Source organism: Syngnathus floridae, chromosome 1, assembly GCF_059516105.1.
Source record: "Syngnathus floridae isolate MCC-2025c chromosome 1, RoL_Sflo_1.0, whole genome shotgun sequence".
Taxonomy (NCBI): domain Eukaryota; kingdom Metazoa; phylum Chordata; class Actinopteri; order Syngnathiformes; family Syngnathidae; genus Syngnathus; species Syngnathus floridae.
The window spans coordinates 11,395,767-11,413,214 of record NC_142413.1 but is presented as its reverse complement, the minus strand read 5'-3'; the positions used below and the strand labels follow the sequence as shown (position 1 = coordinate 11,413,214).

At 43.0% G+C, this 17,448-nt stretch overlaps 1 protein-coding gene and 1 long non-coding RNA gene across 3 annotated transcripts in view; one reads left to right on the top strand and one right to left on the bottom strand.

Annotated features, from left to right (window-relative positions):
- The window catches only part of LOC148404089 (serine/threonine-protein phosphatase 2A 55 kDa regulatory subunit B beta isoform), a 38,787-nt gene that overhangs the window by 5,012 nt on the left and 16,327 nt on the right, over positions 1-17,448 (bottom strand). Inside the window, exons 1-6 of one of the 2 annotated variants that reach the window (XM_088372444.1) lie at positions 14,243-14,976; positions 5,886-5,983; positions 4,874-5,039; positions 4,099-4,211; positions 2,326-2,503; positions 2,045-2,209 (exon numbers count right to left, since the gene is read on the bottom strand). In XM_088372444.1, the coding sequence (XP_088228570.1) occupies positions 2,045-2,209; positions 2,326-2,503; positions 4,099-4,211; positions 4,874-5,039; positions 5,886-5,983; positions 14,243-14,312 (790 nt within the window). In that variant the 5' untranslated portion in view covers positions 14,313-14,976. Of the gene's footprint in view, positions 1-2,044; positions 2,210-2,325; positions 2,504-4,098; positions 4,212-4,873; positions 5,040-5,885; positions 5,984-14,242; positions 14,977-17,448 lie in introns of those variants that run through there. The other variant, XM_088372438.1, reaches the window with a different exon arrangement.
- LOC148404090 (uncharacterized) lies at positions 5,219-6,081 on the top strand. Its single transcript, XR_015857836.1, has 2 exons — positions 5,219-5,601; positions 5,833-6,081. It is a non-coding gene; the product is annotated as an uncharacterized LOC148404090 (long non-coding RNA).

Here is a 17,448-nt window from a genome sequence, read left to right as displayed (position 1 = left end):
CCCTTTATACTACGATGTGCCAGTGGGGAGTCTAATGAAGGATGTGGAGTGAGAGATAGAAAAATGATCGGGTGAAGGGGGGCTTAGAAGGGGATAAAAATAAGAAAAAACAAATCAATGTCTAAGTGTTGGACCATTCGAGCCCCACTGGATTTACGCGTGTGTCAGTGATGCATGTTTGTATGCATGTGTGTGCGTCCCTTCCGCCCGGCGCCCCCCTCTAGGGGCACATAATAGGCTTCCAGGGGAGTTGGCAGGGAGGGGGCTGGTGGCCCCCCTTCTTTCTGTACTGGGGCTCACTATCTTTGGCATTTGCTTCTCCCTCTGTTCATCCTTCCATTCATCTTTTGGCTAACACTGATTAATTTCACTTCAGTGAGTTACGGCTGTGCGTATATGAACGTGAGCACATTACGATTAATATGCTTTTTTATTTGCCATACTTGGAAAATTATTGCATGGAAATACGGTATTCATGAGGCTACATATGGATTTTTATCATAGGGTCAATGTTACCAGTCCTGGCCTGAGGCTAAGACCCACCTACAGTGCATGTGTGGATGCTCTTTGTGGCGCACAGTCACTCCATGATCCTCACAATTCCAGGCCATGTTAGTTCACGCATGCTCCAGTCAATCCATCGGAGGAAACGACGGACATGATTGGACAATAAGGTGTGTCCACGAAGGCTCAAATGTGGTTCCTCTCAAGCTATTGATTCTTCCGCCCACTTAAAATGTCAATGTATTCATTATTCATTCAATTTAGGTGCTTGCATGTGATGTTAAGCCTCAGAGGCTTGGCCATCCATTGTTGGAGACACACACTGGGATTCATTGATGGGTTATCAGTGGTGGCATATTGAACAGAGGAACGGCTGCGTGTCAGTCACACAAAGCCGAGCTGAAAAAAAGGACTGTCAGAGTGCGTGCTTTTCTCCACTCGCTTCCAGCTTTTTATTTAGCAGTACACAATAACTTGCAACAATATAACGCCACACACACACAATAATGTATGTGTCTCACTCATTTCACACAGTATTTCCTGTGTCTTAGCTGAATCAACCAATTCCCTACTGTACGTTCTTCTAATGAGTCTGTGGTCTCTATCTCCTTGCTTATTGTTTGTGTATATTCCTGCACTGTTTTTTTCCTTCTTCTATTCTTTCCAGCAGACATTTTCTTGTTATTGGGCTTGTTTCTCTTGTCTTGAGTTATTCTCTCTTCAAAGTAAACAAACTCTTTTGACCATTGAGGCTGCATTGGTTGTTGTTGTTTTGCCTCTCTGCCCTAACACTAGAGGATTTGATTTTACACCTATCAACCACCTCTTTGGGAGGGGGAGTCCAAGTTTTTGGCATGTTGAAAATTGACACCATGGTAATCTAAATGTGCTGAATATTTTCTATTTCAAATGTGAACGTTGTTGGGAATCTGTTTTGTTGAATGTGTCATTGGGAATGAAAAGGGAACGTTTGGTTGGTCAACATTTGGTTGTGAAAATGTTGATTTTGGTGACAGTGGGAAAGTGTTCCAAAAGTAAACCGAATAAGCTGAGTGTTTACATTTCAAATGGGAACAATGCAAATCTTTTAGTTGAACAGCCCAAATTTTTGGGGGGAATTTTTCATGCGAATATTGGATTTTGGGAAAACTGAGAAAAATAAGAGCCTGTAGGCATGAATGGTTTGGAATATGGTGAAACAACAATTATGTGAATGGATGGATAATGTGGAAGTAGAAGCATGTCCAACAATGAATGGACAAAAAAATGTAATAACACTTAGATGGTGAAAGCATTCACGCAATTTATACAACACTGCATTGGATGACAATATTACAACAAATTCATGTCAGATTATCTTGACATTGTGAACACATATCCGTTCAGCTATTGCATTGCTCCCTGAGAGGTGTTTGAAAAAAAATATGCCGTGTAATAAAATATCAAACGAAATACCTGACAATTAAAGTCAGGCCTTAGTGTATTCAGCATGATTGTATTTAATCCAATTTGCGAACTGTATCTCGCTGCTGGTACTCACATTTGCAGTGCTTGTCACAGAGTGCAGCTTGCCTCATGTCGCAAAGTCTTATTGAGCCTTTGCTGCTGCTGTATGCAAAAGTGTGACACTGTTGGGGATGAAACTCTGCTGAGGTGATCACTTCAGTTAGCTCCTCCATATTAGCTGGTTTTATGTCCACAATGTCTGAAAAGGAAGATCTAAGGAAGAACTGCAATTGCTAAGCGAGAGCTTTTGTATAGTGTTAAGTTGCGAAGATGAACGAAAGCCAGCATTCTAAATTTAGTGAGCAAAGAGGATACTGAAGCTGCGGTCAGTGATCTCCAGATTCCACAGATTCACTCGGAGGTCATCGGTGGAGATGAACGTCTGGAGGTCAGAGTTCACAGAGATGGAGTTGATGTGGTAGGTGTGGGCGTTGCTGAACACTCGCCTGGCTGTGGCTTCAACCATCAGATCCATCGGTTGCAGCACCGGCACCTGGAAAGATGGAGAAACAAAAAAAATAACGGAAAAGACATGTTATGAAGGCTCGCGTGTGGTCAGTATCACTGATCGTTCATGTTCTCTGAAGCTAGCTTTGCTGGAGGTCTGATCTGTTTTTTTTTTTTCTTTTTCAAATTGCAGACGACGCGTGCAAGTGTGTGTGTGTGAGCGTGTGTGTGTGTGTGTGTATGAACACCAAACTTGTGTTTGCATGTGACATTTAATGACGGGCAGGGAGCCATGCACGCACTGGAGGCAACTATTTGATGAACTGTATTTATCAGATCTATCAGATTTATCAAATATAATAATCTCCTATGATTTATGTGTGTACGAGGATGTAAAGGGCACAATGTTAGAAGAGAGAGATACCCGAAGGGTGTCAATAAGTGCCGCTGAGGAATGACAACTGAAAAATAATGCTCGTGCAACCACAATCACAGATATTTTGTACACACACAAACACACTATGCATATAAACAGTTGCTGCTTTGAAGCTTCAAAGATTCCCCAGCCCATGTGTGAAGACAGCCCCCCTTGGCCAGATAAAACCCAAACAAAGAAAGAGGGTAGGGGAGCGAGCGGGTAGAACAAATCGACAGCTTCTTCCCTCCTTTTCTCTTGTCCGACGCTAGCACTGACAGAGAGGCGCGCCACCTCAGCGGGCTGCTACATCTCCACGGCCGTCACTTTATTTCCATGTCTTTCACTGGCTGTCCAGAGAGACGTGGGCCACATTAACCCATGCTGACCCTTACACTGTGCTCAGCTGGCCCGTACCACTTCTCAATAAACTTCCTCCTCATAGAAGACTACATGCACGATTTTGCAGTTTGCTCAATACAGCATCACATCACTTGGAAGTATATTTGTATATTTTTAAGCAGTGTATGCTCATAATTCCCAAATATATGGTATGAAATTCCAGCTACACTCTACCACCAATGCCTCTGCACATGCAAACAAGATTTCCACAGTCGCAGCCTGTCCTCTATGATCCCCTCGCAAGCCAGACAAAGAGGTACAGACACAGCACTAATCTACGATGACACACACTGTCCTACGTGAGTTCCCTCTCATGATGAGAAAGGCAGCAGGGGAGATTACAAGAGCGGTGAGTGAAAAGATGATTCCTCCATGGTCTTCCTCAATGCACATATCGATCATTCATTTCTTGTCTTTTCACTGTCTGTGACCAGAAAAAGGTAAAGTGTAAAATTAAAAAGTAGGGATAAGATTAGATGTTATAAGAATATGACAGGGAGTCAAGAGTACACAAAGAACCCCCCTGCAAGCACAGAGAGAACATGCAAACTCCACTCAGAGCCAAGATCCGAACCCAAACGGTCACAACTGCAGGGTAATTGTGCGAACCACTCGTCCATCATGGTACCACAAAAGCTAGATCATCAAAGAAACACAATAATGTGGCAAATGGATCAAATTACCCAATATAATTTGTTTTTAATTCTTTGACATTTTGATGTAGATGTAGAAAGAGTGGATTAACCGGAATGTAGAAATGTCAACTAAAAAAACAAACAAACAAACAAACAGGTGAGCGTTTAGATCTTCTCGCACGTGCTTACTCGTAGTGACGTGATGGTGGATGGGTCTCTGATGCGCCCATCGTCATCCTTAAGGTTGTAGCCCTCTGGCCGTTTGTCTCGTTCACTGATTTTCCACAGTTTCACTGTTTTATCTGAGAAATGAAAAAAAAAATTGCATCAAATCACAAGATCTCACGATACAGTCAATCTTGTATCCAAGACGAATGTGCGGGGGTTGGGGCATCCAATCTGGCAGTAGTGCAGGATGATGAATGGTGGCGTGGAATGTGATGTCACTGATAGCAATCTACAAGTTGACGACATCCCCCGCCCTAAAACAGCCATCTGGGCGCATTCCAATTTTGCATTCCAAACATCAGCTACATCTCATCTTCTCGGTCCAGTGAGGAAGATGGTGGCAGCGCAGCAGTCAGGTTGTCCCTGTTTTTTTTTTTTTTTTCAATATCCGTCGTGTATATTGTGTCAGTGCTATCGCCGCAGGACCCTCCGCCATCTGCTCCACCCTCCATCAGCGCTTCCGTAGCAACCATGCATGACGGCCGCAATCTGCAAGATGTCTCCTCCACTGATGTTGAGGCGCAAGTGCAAAGATGATATGCTTTGATATGTGCGCGTGTCTCAGTGCACTGCTGTAGTCATGCATGAAACTCTCAATTTAAAGCCTTCTGTCGGTGGCACGCGCTTGACCGAGTGGAACACAAACACCTTCACACCAGCAGGTGAGATAATTTCTGTGACATTAGTGTCACCAACCCTTTTTGTTTTGACTGGAATGTCAGAATCAATGACTGACCATTAGTTGAGAGCAGAAAGTAGGCGGCGTTCTGCTGCGGAAGCCATTTGATCTTGTTGATCTTCTCCTCTATCTCCAAACTCTTCAGGTAGTCAAACTCGGGCTCGTGGCTCTGGAACGTGCTGTAAACGTTGTACTCCCCTCGACGCTGGGGCTGACTTTTACTCTGCAAAGTTGAAAAAAATAATATAATAAAAAATTTGTCACGACTCGTCCCCGGTTGTATTATATGTAGGTTGTCATGGTTTCTGCCCGTCTGTGTACTCGCCCCTCCCTTCCTGTGTCAACTCACAATCGATATACTGATCACAGTCACCTGCCTCTCGTTACCTGTCTCATATTTAAGTCCTGTCTGCGTGTCACTCCCCTTTCGGGTCATTGTTAATGTCGTCAGGTCTTTTTGTTGCATGTCTTTGTCGGTCAGTCCTGTTGTTGGTTTTGTTGATAAGTTATGTCACTTCATCGAGTCTGCTAATTGGTTTTCGTCAGTAAACCCTGGTCCAAGCGACACTTGGTCGCCCTGCTCCATGGGTTCCGTGACAAAATTAGATAGACCTTTTTTTCTGTAGATTTCAGCTGACTACCAAAACGACATTTTGCAATGATCAATTAGCACTTGATCAAACTGCAAACAGCAAAACCTCTTTGTGATATAAGATTCATGCAGATCTAGATACCAAAAACTATCAACTGCACAATCTAATGAGATTGACGCAAACAAATAAGAGGTATGTATTTGTTTGTAATTGTTCTTTGTTGTTAATAATGCTAAGCAGCTTGATGTCATCAATGGTTGACTTGATCAGTATGTTTTTCGCGTTCCCTTTTTCAAAAGTTTCCTGTTTGGGATTAACATACAGTCTTGTTGAAATGAATTTGTATTATTTGAACTGCGCTGATTATTTGACATTCTTTACAAGCAATTTGTGTATGTTTAATATCAGCATCTTCAATTTCAGACATTGCTGTCAAGGTGTATCCAAGTACCACAATGATCCGTGTTGCTTCCTACCTCCTGCTCTCTCTGGAAGACAACCACTCTGCCTCCTTTGTCCCCGGTGGCCAACAGCTCCCCCGATGAGTTAAACTCCACTGTTGAGATAATGTCAGCTGCAACGCAGACAGAGGGAAGAGAAAAATGTCAGTGTGAACGTGCACAGGGCGCATCAGCCTGTAAAACAATAAACGTGTATGAGAGAGTACAGTAATTTTGAAGAACTCTGGCATTAACTCACAAAGGACACATCTTAGACACCCTCAGGCAAAGACAAAGACTAAGTCAGTCATTGGCTGATATCCTAAAGATTATTTCTGGAGTAAGAGCCAAATGGGTTATAAAATTATACTCTTGTGTTTTGGAAAGGATGTTTGCTGGCACACTAATAGGTCTATGCTTTTGCAAGTCCCTGATTTCAGCCCTATTGCAGCTTCATTAAAGCGATATTTAGTAAGATTTGCATCATACACATTTAGTCAACCTGCACATTATAGCTTTCGCAGACAAAGGGGACAAGATAGGAGATGATTTTTTTGGAGAACTACATGTGTGCAGTATGCCCTTTGGGCTGGACAGATTATTGGCATCAAAACTCACTCAATTTTATGCTATTTCTAACTAAAGTCCATAATTCTACGCCTGCAGGCAAATAACCCACACCTCACCTTAAGGTACAGTCGCTTTCCCTCTCCTACCACAAGAAAATATTTGTGGTGTGCTGTGATGGTCACACAGCCCAGAGGCTACTTTTGTATGTGTTGCGCACATTGCACAGCAGAGGCTTCCTTCCTCTTTAATTATTTTTAGTCAGAAGAGAACGCGAGACAAGAGCTATAGTTGTTTGGTATCTCCCCACACCCTCTGTGGACCTGCTTGTGAACAGAAAAGGGGGGTGTTGCTATGGAGACCATTTCCATATCAAGCAGCAGTCATAGTGGTTGTGTGTATCATCCGTGCGTGCGCCAACAGCGCTCAGACTTTGTTGCTGATGCGAGCTGAAATTCAGCAAGAGTGCAGAAATAGAGGGAAAATATTCAGATCCAATTTTATGCCAGCGTAGGATTGCTGATGTCCTCGCAAGACACTACCTGCAGACCAGTTTATTGTGTGTGTGCGCGTGCATGTGTGTGTGTCCATTGAAATCTGCCCAGCATGGTGGAGAGGCTAGTAAGAGACGAGGAAGGATAGCTTCACGTGTGCAATATAGTATCTTCATAAATGGTAACGTGCATGGCCTTGTTGAATTGCACGTTTTATTGTTAAAGCCTATTCAGACTAGATTAGACTAGACTAGACGGGGTAGGAGCAAGGCCCCAATCACATTTCAAATAGGAAACTAACATTTTGCAAAATGACCAGCCAGTCACAGATGTACTGCACAAGTGGCACACGCCCTAACAAATGCTCCGTCTTTGTGCGTCTGAAGGTCGCCACCTCAAACGCACACACACACGCACAAACACACAGACATCAAGGTTTTCTTTTCAACCCCTTTAACGCTCTCTCTCACTCCCCCAGTCTTCCCCTGCTCCTCCTCATCATTAACCCATTAAGCCACTGAGGAGAAACAGTAATTGATGAACGCCATTGAACAAGTTTACACACCAATACGTCCTTCAGTCTTTTCATAGAACGAACAGACAGCAAAAGTCAGTGAAGCAGAAACTCAGGATGAAACCACTAAATGACTTTTTTCCCTCTCTGCATGCAAATGTATTCAAAGCAGACAAGATCTATTCTATCTCGGGCACTGATGGAATTTGTATGTACTTGATTGGCTGAATTCTAAAGTTATTTATAACCTTGTCAAATTTTGAATTAAACAGGATTTTTATTTGCTGAACGGCCATATTGTGGCTCCACAGAAAAGTGGGAATACAAAACTGGGTTGTATTTAGGATCACCATTTTCACATTTTACTGTAGATACTGTATATTTTTGATTTTTTTTTAAAGGACAAATACTAAGAACATTAGGAGATGTCTGGCAGTTTGTCAATATTTTAGAATCATAATCATGATGGATAAGTTGCAAGTCAATAAATTCTGATTTGTAATCATCTGTAGGTTCGTGGGAAATTAACAGCATTGGTGATAATTCTGAGCCTCATATATAATTCTATAGTGTACGCACACATCCACACTTGCGTGGTTCATCAGCACACCACAACCAGATTAAGGCTATAAATTGTGTCCAGCCAGGTCTGACATGGACAGATCAGTGCTTCTGTCTTGACGTAACACACATCCATCACCAGTAATAGCGTCGGCCTGCCGCTGTGACCTGACGAGGCGCTATAAATCTCTTCTTGTTTTCATTCATCAGTCTAAAACCTGCCTACGCCGACCATTCGATATGGAATTGCGATTCCTAACTAACTAGATGGAAATATAGATATGTATTATTGATTCTGAAATACAATAAGGAGCCAGGAAAATAAGCAGGGTGCTGGGATATTGAATGTATTTATAGACAGCAGGGTATGCGACATCCATCAGGCAAACAGAAAAGGACACCACACTGAGAGAATTGTTCGTGATGGAGAGGAGGGAGGGGAAAGACTGATCCAGTGTGGGTGGAGGTGGCTTGTTGCACTAAGTAGGTCAATGAATGCTTGCACAGATCCTCTCCTTGGTACATACCCAGGTGAAAATAGTCACACCCTGGCTCACATCAAGACAACCCTGAAATCCAGATCAGAGTGGAAGACAAACCGATGTTCGAGCCAGTCTCACCCCGAGAGGCTTTGCTGCTTGAGACACGCAGTCCAAATTGTGCGGCTGCACGATAAGTGATTTTGGTTCAGAGAGCAACATGGAGTTGTGTGAATGCTTTGTTATAGACGTGGTGAGGGCAGGATTAAACCGCTTGTGTTGAGCTGCCGACGTCAAAGGATCAGACTCGTGGGGCTGATTCACGTCACGCTCTCTTTCCTTTCACTATGACGACCAACAGTATGCATGTCCTTCGTTTCTCTAATATCAAGGGGCACATGAATGCAAGATACTTCAAAATTGGAAAGCCCCCCCAAAAGGTAACATTACTTACAAAATGAACAACATTTTGGGGAAAATTAAGTTAGCCTGAAAAGTTGCCCCAAAAACCTGTGTTCTACGTCGTTGCAGCTCAGTTCTACAGGGGATTAAATGTGTTTTGATTTTTAATTTTGGAACATCTATTTGCACGCAAGCATTGAGTCTATCTAGACTGACGCTTGGTTTGAATCATTTAAATCAAATTATTTTAGAGGATTTTATGATTTTTGCAATGTCATAATAGGATTCGCTTTCTTCAATACTTTTAATATTTTATATAGTGCACACATCTTGTACATTGAAGTCCAAGACTTGGAGTATACCGCAAACATTAGCAATTAGCAGCTCATTTGCTGCACTTATAATCAAAAGGTAGTGTGTTTTATTGATTTGGTAAATTATCATGGTTAGCGTAGCCCTTCTCATTTGTCATTAAACTTAATTGCAATTATCGACAGCAGTGGTCAACAAATGTTTACAAAATGTTTTAATCTGAGTTGTAAGTAAAGTTATCTCAATTTTTTTCTCCGATTTCAAATTTGCCCTTGAGTTTTCTCTCGGACATCAAATTTCAACAATAATAATAATAATAATAATAATAATAATAATAATAATAATAATAATAAGCAGTCAAACAAAAATTTAAATATCTCAAAAATGCTGTGGTAAAAAAAAGTAAAGCATCGGTGTCAAACTTCAGGGATCCATAAAACCATCTCTGATTGAAATTTGTTGTTGACCTATTTTAAGTGATGGGTCTGGTGTGGAATTGTTTTGGAGCAATGAAACACACACACACACGACTCCTCTATGTATGCTTATTTGAGCTCAAGCCAACGCTGGCATCAAAACAGAAGCTCAGAATATTCAGAGCAACATGCTTCCATTACATTATAAGTCCTATTTATCCATTTGTCCATGTTGTACACCACTGATCCTGTTTATGGATACAGCGGCTGGGACCTTTACCAGCTGACTTAGAAAAAAAGGCAGACCGCACCCTTTCACAAGGCACATTTCTCGCCTGCTGCCTGTTGGCGAGTGATCCATAATACCATCAGTGACAACGAAACACTTGGGGAAATATTTTTTCATTAATTCTCCACATAGTCAATCAAGGAAATGTATTCAAATAATTTTAAAAACCCTGTTATTTTTTAAAACATTGTATTTGCCATTTTCATGTGACAACACTGAAGAATCGACCCTACTACAATATCAAGTGGTCAGTGTACTGCTTGTGTAACAGTGTAAATATACTGTCGCCTCAAAAAAACGGGAATTCAACACACAGCTATTGAAGTCTAAGCCACTGGCAACAAAAGTGAATATAAAAGTGAGAATGACGAAATTATGTTCCAAGTTTCAAAAATGTGTGGCCAGTGGCCACCAATATTCTCCCACACTGCCTTAAAGGCATGGAATATCCTCAAGAGGGGAAAAAAATTGAATTATCGCCTGTACATTTGGAAATGAACCAAAGATTAGAGGTCGACCAGCGTACCAGAACCAATTGTGTTTGGCCTTTAAGATTCCACTTTATCAACACATGCAGCATATCAAGCGTTAATTCATTCATAATTTTTCTGTCAGGAATAAACAGTTGATCACAGCATCCTTTCAGAGGCACGTTACAAAAGAGATCAATTGGGATTTTGAGCAAACCCTGCTGCTAACCCACTGGTGTGGCAGCCATACGATTAAGGGTTTTATTCCGCTTTATGAGCTCCACACAAAGCAAAAGAGCATAAAGCAACTATGTTCATGAGGAGCATGACTCTTTGTAAAAATCTGATGTGAACAAGCTAATTAACCTGGTTTCTCCTCCATCAGCCCCATGAGAGCGAGGCGCCGTCTTTTGTCCTTTTGTGCATGTGTGTGGTGTGGTGTTGTGCATCGCCACGCTCCAGAGAGGGATGGGTGAAATGGGTGTCACCGCCTCATTTCTCCAACTTCATTAACACATGGCAAATGACTGCAGACACAACATAGGACAGACGAAGCCAGTGATAAATTTAGGCACATCTTAAACTCCAAAAAAGGCTTTCTAACCTTTTTGGATGATTCTGCATGGAAATTTGTGGTGGAATGGAGGGAGGAGTGGTGTATTAAGGGGGGGGAACGGGGGCACAGTGAATTTTAATCCACTAACAAAACAAAAGCCGCCTCTCGCTTTCCATCTGAAATCCTTTCATCTTGTCTTCAAGGGGGAAGGAATCAAAGATGAGATGTCTGCAGGAGAGTCGCAAATTGTGTTTCTACATTGACTTAAAGACCAGAATAGAAAAGACACAGCAATCTGCTATCTAAATGTACTCATGCATTCATCCATTGTTGAGCTCGGAAGGGTCATACATAGCTCAGCCTTCTCGCTAGCAGCACCAAAGCGAACCCATCACCTAGCTGACCAAGAAACGGGCACAGAACTGAGATAGAAATATATTATGTAGCTATGGAGCCTCGGGTACGCTTTCATAAATTCTCATTAAATTTTCATGGAGGTGCAGACTTAATAAGAAGCTAATCAGGGCAAGAAAGCAGCTGCTGGATAAGGAGTGCGACTTGCCCCAACTTCACAGCTTGCCATTACGACCCCCCCCCCCCCTCATCTGCTCCATACGCACACACACATTATTCGACTGGCACGACATAGCGAGGCGAGGTGTTATGAACGTTTCGCGGTGAATAATGGATGGGACCTCGGGGTATGGTGGACTAAGTCTTTTCATGCCGGGGTCCTAAAGTGTAGCCCCCGGCCGTTTGCCTTGGCACAGGCAAGCTGAGCTGCTGCTGCTCTCGCAAGCGGGAGCAATCAAGATTAGGAGCTCTGTGATATGGGGGCTGCCTCAGCAGCATTCAGTCTGATGAAGGCTTCACAGCACAGAACGCCTTGTAAGCGTATGAATACGATGCGAAAAAGTGGGGGGCTGGGGAGAGATGGCGGAAAGGATTACGTGAGTCCTACCAAAAAATTTTCAGGTTATTCTTCCGTAAAGGAGCAAAAATCAATACCAAAGTCGACATTAGGCTACGTCCTGCCTCACAGCAAGGAAGCTATTTAGATCTCTTTTTCTTTTATTACCCTTTTAGGTTGAGAGTATTAAATTGATCACTGGTCTGTGTTGTCAGGGCAAAACATTAAGTTTGCGCGCACATTAACAGGCAGACATGCAGTCATGAATCCAAGAACCATCTATCCAGTTGTCATTATCCATTGATGTGCCATCTGCAGGTGGCTGCTGCAGGGTCTAGCAAACCAGACCATAATATCATTTTCATCCATTGAAATAATGCTGACGCTCTGACAGGAGGTGCCTAAAGTGACTGGGAATGTATAGGTGCTGACATCTCGTCTCATCAGTGTAACTGGCCACACACTCAGCCAGGCATGGGATTGGTGCAAGGCAAAGGTCAGCGCCATTGACATCATTAAAATGTGACATCATTACAGGCTTCTGCTGCTATGGGCAAGCATAGGGTGTTGAGGGTAGGGGGTTGGGGGGGGGGCAGTCAAGCTTGCTTACCACTCATCAGAGACCTGTCTGTGTGTGCGTGTGTGTGTGCGCGCGTTCGTCCGTGTGTGTGTGCGTGCGTGCGTGTGTGTGTGTGCATGTATCTGTGTGTGGTCTGAATGGGATAGGCCTGATGGAACACGCGTGTGTGTGAATCATGAGGACTGGATGTAGACCCTGACACCTGCTCTTCTTTGGCTGAAGTCTGACTTCATATCACTTAGGGAAAGCAAGGAAAGGACAAATAGACACATGCACACCCACTCGTGATCTATGAGCTGTGACGATCATAAATTAAAGCAATAAAATGTAACAAAAGTAGGCTTGGTGTGTTTGAAAAGCACAGATGGGCCACAGGCTGGGCAACGTTTACAACCTGTGTCCTTCTCATCCACTTTCTTTTGATAAAACAAGGAAAAGCTAGGGACTCATTTGAAGGAGTCAGACGAAATCACCAAATGGAAGAAGCTCCAGTATTTCATCTCGACGCAAACAAAGATATCCATTACGTCCACCCCCAACTTCACACTCTCCTGCTCTGGGCGCATAAGGAATCCCAGTCAGCCAGTACCTCAACTACATTGAAATAAAAAGACTGCATTTCAGCCTTTGCCACTCCTGTAGCCTCAGTGTGGCTTTTGAGCCACCCTGCAAACCAGCACACAACCAGCAACAAAATTTATTGTTCAAAAATGCGCCAAAAAACACTTAGGCTGTATCTAAAATGAAAGCCTGGAAAGCCGTGTGTCAAAAAATAATTATTTAAATTGAAATAAATAAATTAAAATACAATGAGAAATTTGATCGCCTAATAGCCTGTGATTCATCCCCTACTTTTTAATCCCACACAATCTACCCGCATTTCCATCGCGATTGACCAGTAGATCGCGATTGACGTATTGGGCAACCCTGCTGTATGCTATACATAAAAAAAAAAAACTTCAAAATCACTATTAAAATGATGCATGACATTATGACCCATTTAGTTGATTGCCGCAAGTTATTATTGTTATTTTACCCATCCCACCTCAGCCATGAAAATGTACAAACCAATCTGCATAATTATGGAGGCAGAGCAAGACGAATCATTTGATGAATGAATGTCTTTAGCTGAACTTCAATGTTTTAATGTTGAGCGAGCAGCTTGCCAAAATGATTGGTGGAACATGAGGGAACTATTAAGCATCAAACGGTTAACAGGCAGATAATCAAGAGCCTGATGCGTGGTCATGGAGGATAACACGCACACACAGGAGCAGCAATTATTGGTCTGAAGCAGCAATAACAGCTATTGTTCAATGCTCTCTTAACAGTGTCTGTGCTTGCGCATGCGAAGGAAAAAAATGAGGGAGTGAGACCTTTGACATTTATTGCTTCCATTTTCTCTGAAATCAAAATGATACAGATTCCTCACTCTATTATATCAGCACTGAAGGAAGCAATGGACACGTTAAAAAATTGTAGTTGGGACAAATTTAGACTTTTATGTTTTCTTGCTTCATAATATGCGTCATTCTTTATTCAGGAGCTTCAACAGCATCAAGTGTTCACAATGGACTCCTTGGAAGATTTATCCCCCTATGCTTAGGCGGTCGTCCACACAGATTACAGTGTGGATCATCCTAAAATAACCTGACTGCCTGGACAGCACCTCATCATCTCTAATTTTCCACCAGGCAACTCCCTGATGATGCTTCGTGTGAATGCCACCTTGTGTCATCACTAGCAGAGTGACTAGACAAATGTAATTGATTTCTTAGTTAAAATTAAAAATAAAATAAAAAGAACCACGCATACGCACTGTGAAGCGCTATAATTGAAATACCTTCTGTTGCATAGTTGTGGTCGCGAAGGAAGCTGCTGTTAATTTTGCGGGTGTCGCTCTCCTCCTCCATTGATAAATCGGCTGCTTGGAGATCCTGACAGCGGCAGACCTCTCTCCCATCCTGGCAAGGTACCGTCAGCAGGCGGGCCGTGGAACCAGCGGGGCGCCTGTCATGGCTCCAGATCTGTGGTGGAACGACTGCGATCAAATAGTCGACTCACTGATCAGGTGATGTTCCCCACGTCAAAACGCATCAAACGGTGCCCGGTGGCGCTTCGAATAATTGTTCCGCAGCCTCTTCTTCAATGGAAGTGCTTTTGAAATGTCGTCCTCTGCTTCACGTTAATAGCCATTGAATGATGCACAACCCAAAAAATGAAAAAATTGAGAAAAATGTCAAGTGAAGGTGCTGCGGCGCAGTCATAAATCTCCTTTCCAGGATTTGACTTCAGGTCTCGGATGACTCTGCTGCCACCTCCCAGAGCCAGCAGGGCGGGCGGGATTATGCGCTAACACAGCTATTGCCAAGTTCGTCACCCCTACCGTGATTTCGTTACAATTCCTCCGAGTCAAAAACGGCCGTCTTGTTCTCATTCACGGACGGAGCTGACTCACTATGCATGCAGCGAAACCCACCCACGCACGCACGCACGCACCCGCGCGCGCTGCTGCCTCCGCACTTTAGCAGCCCCTCCCTTGCAGGCTGGGAGACACGCAGACGCAAACTGCTAATGTGATGCTCTAATATACTGATGACCACTAGTCACGATAGCGCGTATTAAGCTGACAGCAGCCTTATGTTCTGGTAGCAGGTTGTCTCTTAAACCCTACTCAACCATTTATAAACCCATCTGCAGAGGGCAACTACTCTCGCTGCACGTTTCTCCACGTTTCATGGCATTTGAAATGAACAATCATTAGGGAAACTTGAAGGAGGTGGCGCGGTGGCAGTTTTAGGTTCTAATGTTTTGGGGTGAAATGATCAGTGTCACAGGCACCCTATGGTGAATGATGATATTGACTTGAACGTCCCTTGGTTTCGTATTCACTTGGTTCGCATAGGGTACAAGCAAGGAAACAAAATGCAACATAAAACTGCTGAGGTTATGTGGGAATATAAAAATGAAAGCTCAACAGTTTAACTCTTCCTTTTAAGAAAATGCACCGTTGGTGATCATTCTTGTAGCAGGAAATGAAGGATGTAGTTAAGTGTAACAGTGACATTTTGAATAAAGTGATTAAAGCCCTCAAAATACGTTTGAGAAGGTTTGAGGTCAAGGTTCTGTGCCAGTTGTCCAGGTAAACACAGACTACACTGAAAAGCTGTTCAAAACAGATACGTCAGCTCCAACCTGATGCTTAAACACTGATGAAACTTTTATTCACCATTTTGCATTCATCATTTTGCAGAAGATGTGAATGCACATGTATTCAGTTTTGATTCAGTCACTAAAATGTTAGTAGCAGCGTGCAAGGCTCTATTGCATAAGTGTCAAACTCAAGGCCCGGGGCCCGCCATGTCATTCCATATGGCCCACCAGATCAAATTATGCCAACTCCCATGATTCTTGCTAAAATCTGTACCATAATTCTTAATTTGCATGTGCAATAAATAATAACATTGAGATTTTTTCTTTACTCTTTTTACAGTAATTTGAACTATAACTGGAGAAAATATTAGTTCTGATTTCAAAACTAGTAATCCATCTATTAGTTGTGTATATGTAATAATACAAGACAATTAAACATTTATTTGGTATCACTGTCATAACGGCCCTCTGATGAAAGCCGTAACGACGAAGTGGCCCACGATAAAAATGATTTTGACACCCCTGCTAGTATTGTTCCTTTTTCTAAAGAGACAAGAAAAGAGAACAGAAGCTTTCAGAGAAAGTGCCTGGTATTGCAGGACAGGTAGTGTATTCAAACAAATGTAAGCACAAAAGCTTGTAAAACAGACACAGAAAAACGTGTTTGTTAAAAGAGGATGCAAAAAAGTTAAAACAAAGGAGCCCAGACGCTGATTAATTAGATTAGCAGGGCTGCCGTCTGCAGCTCAAATTCGAAAGATCTCATTTACAGTTTAATAACGTCACTATGCGCCCACTCCTGGGCGTCCCATAATCTTTGACGGCTCTTTGTGGATGTGAGAGAAGCATTGCATCCCTGCTCTTATCTGCTCATTTAAAGCTAAGTCTTTTCGCTTCCACAAAGGGACTAGGTATCACCCCTCGTGCAAGCCTCCCCCCCACCCCACCCCCCCAGTACACAGCAGCAGCAGCAGTAGCAGCAGCAATAAAGGGATTGGGGACCCCCCTCTCTTAAATGCATTAGCTCTCTAATCCACAGGACCATTTGCTCATCAGATCCTCTGCTACACCTCTAATGGGAATCTGGCTGTGAGTAAAGGAGGCTTTAAAAAAGGAGAAAAAAACAGTTCCTTCCAACCTATGCTATTTTACACACCATCAACCTGCACCTTCACTGGAATACATTATCGGGCATTATCCATGTAGGGAATAATAAAAGCTGTTGGAGAATTGGGAGGTTGTGTGCTTCCCTCTCTACAGTCCTCTGCTCCCATAATGAAATTTGTGGAAAAACGCTTCCATCCTTGACCTCTCGGATCTGACTGAGTGGTCCGCGGTGATTCCCGGCTCTATCAATATTTAAACAGGATCTCCAAGGACAATAGGGATACTATGCCACGGAGAAGTCAGCTGAGTTCCAATTGAGCTGCGCAAGTGAATGGAATTGAAATCAGTTAGACAATGGTGAAATCAGTTGCACAATATGCACACTTATGCACATATATTTCAATCAGATCTCCTCTCATCGATTCCGCCCACCCCCTCGCACTTGTCTCGGGCCGGTTGCAAATGTGACGGCACCAAATGGCCGCCGGACTAAAGGGAAGTGGCTCAGAACAATAACGCTGTTCCTCGTAAATTGGCCCCCTTACATGACCTAAGATCGATAACCATTTTCTCATGAAGGACCTCAAGTTCTGCATCCCATGGCTCATTACTCCTTCCCTCACTTTCTCATTGCACTGCACGTCTGCTGGTTAAAGACCTGTGACAGCGCATCTATACGGCACGGCCGCTGTTTCACCCTTGCTGGAAATGCTCAGGGGGGCGCACAGGAAAATTGGAAAGCGTGTCCTCAATTTTCCTCAACAAAGTGGGTTGAATTAGATTCTACCG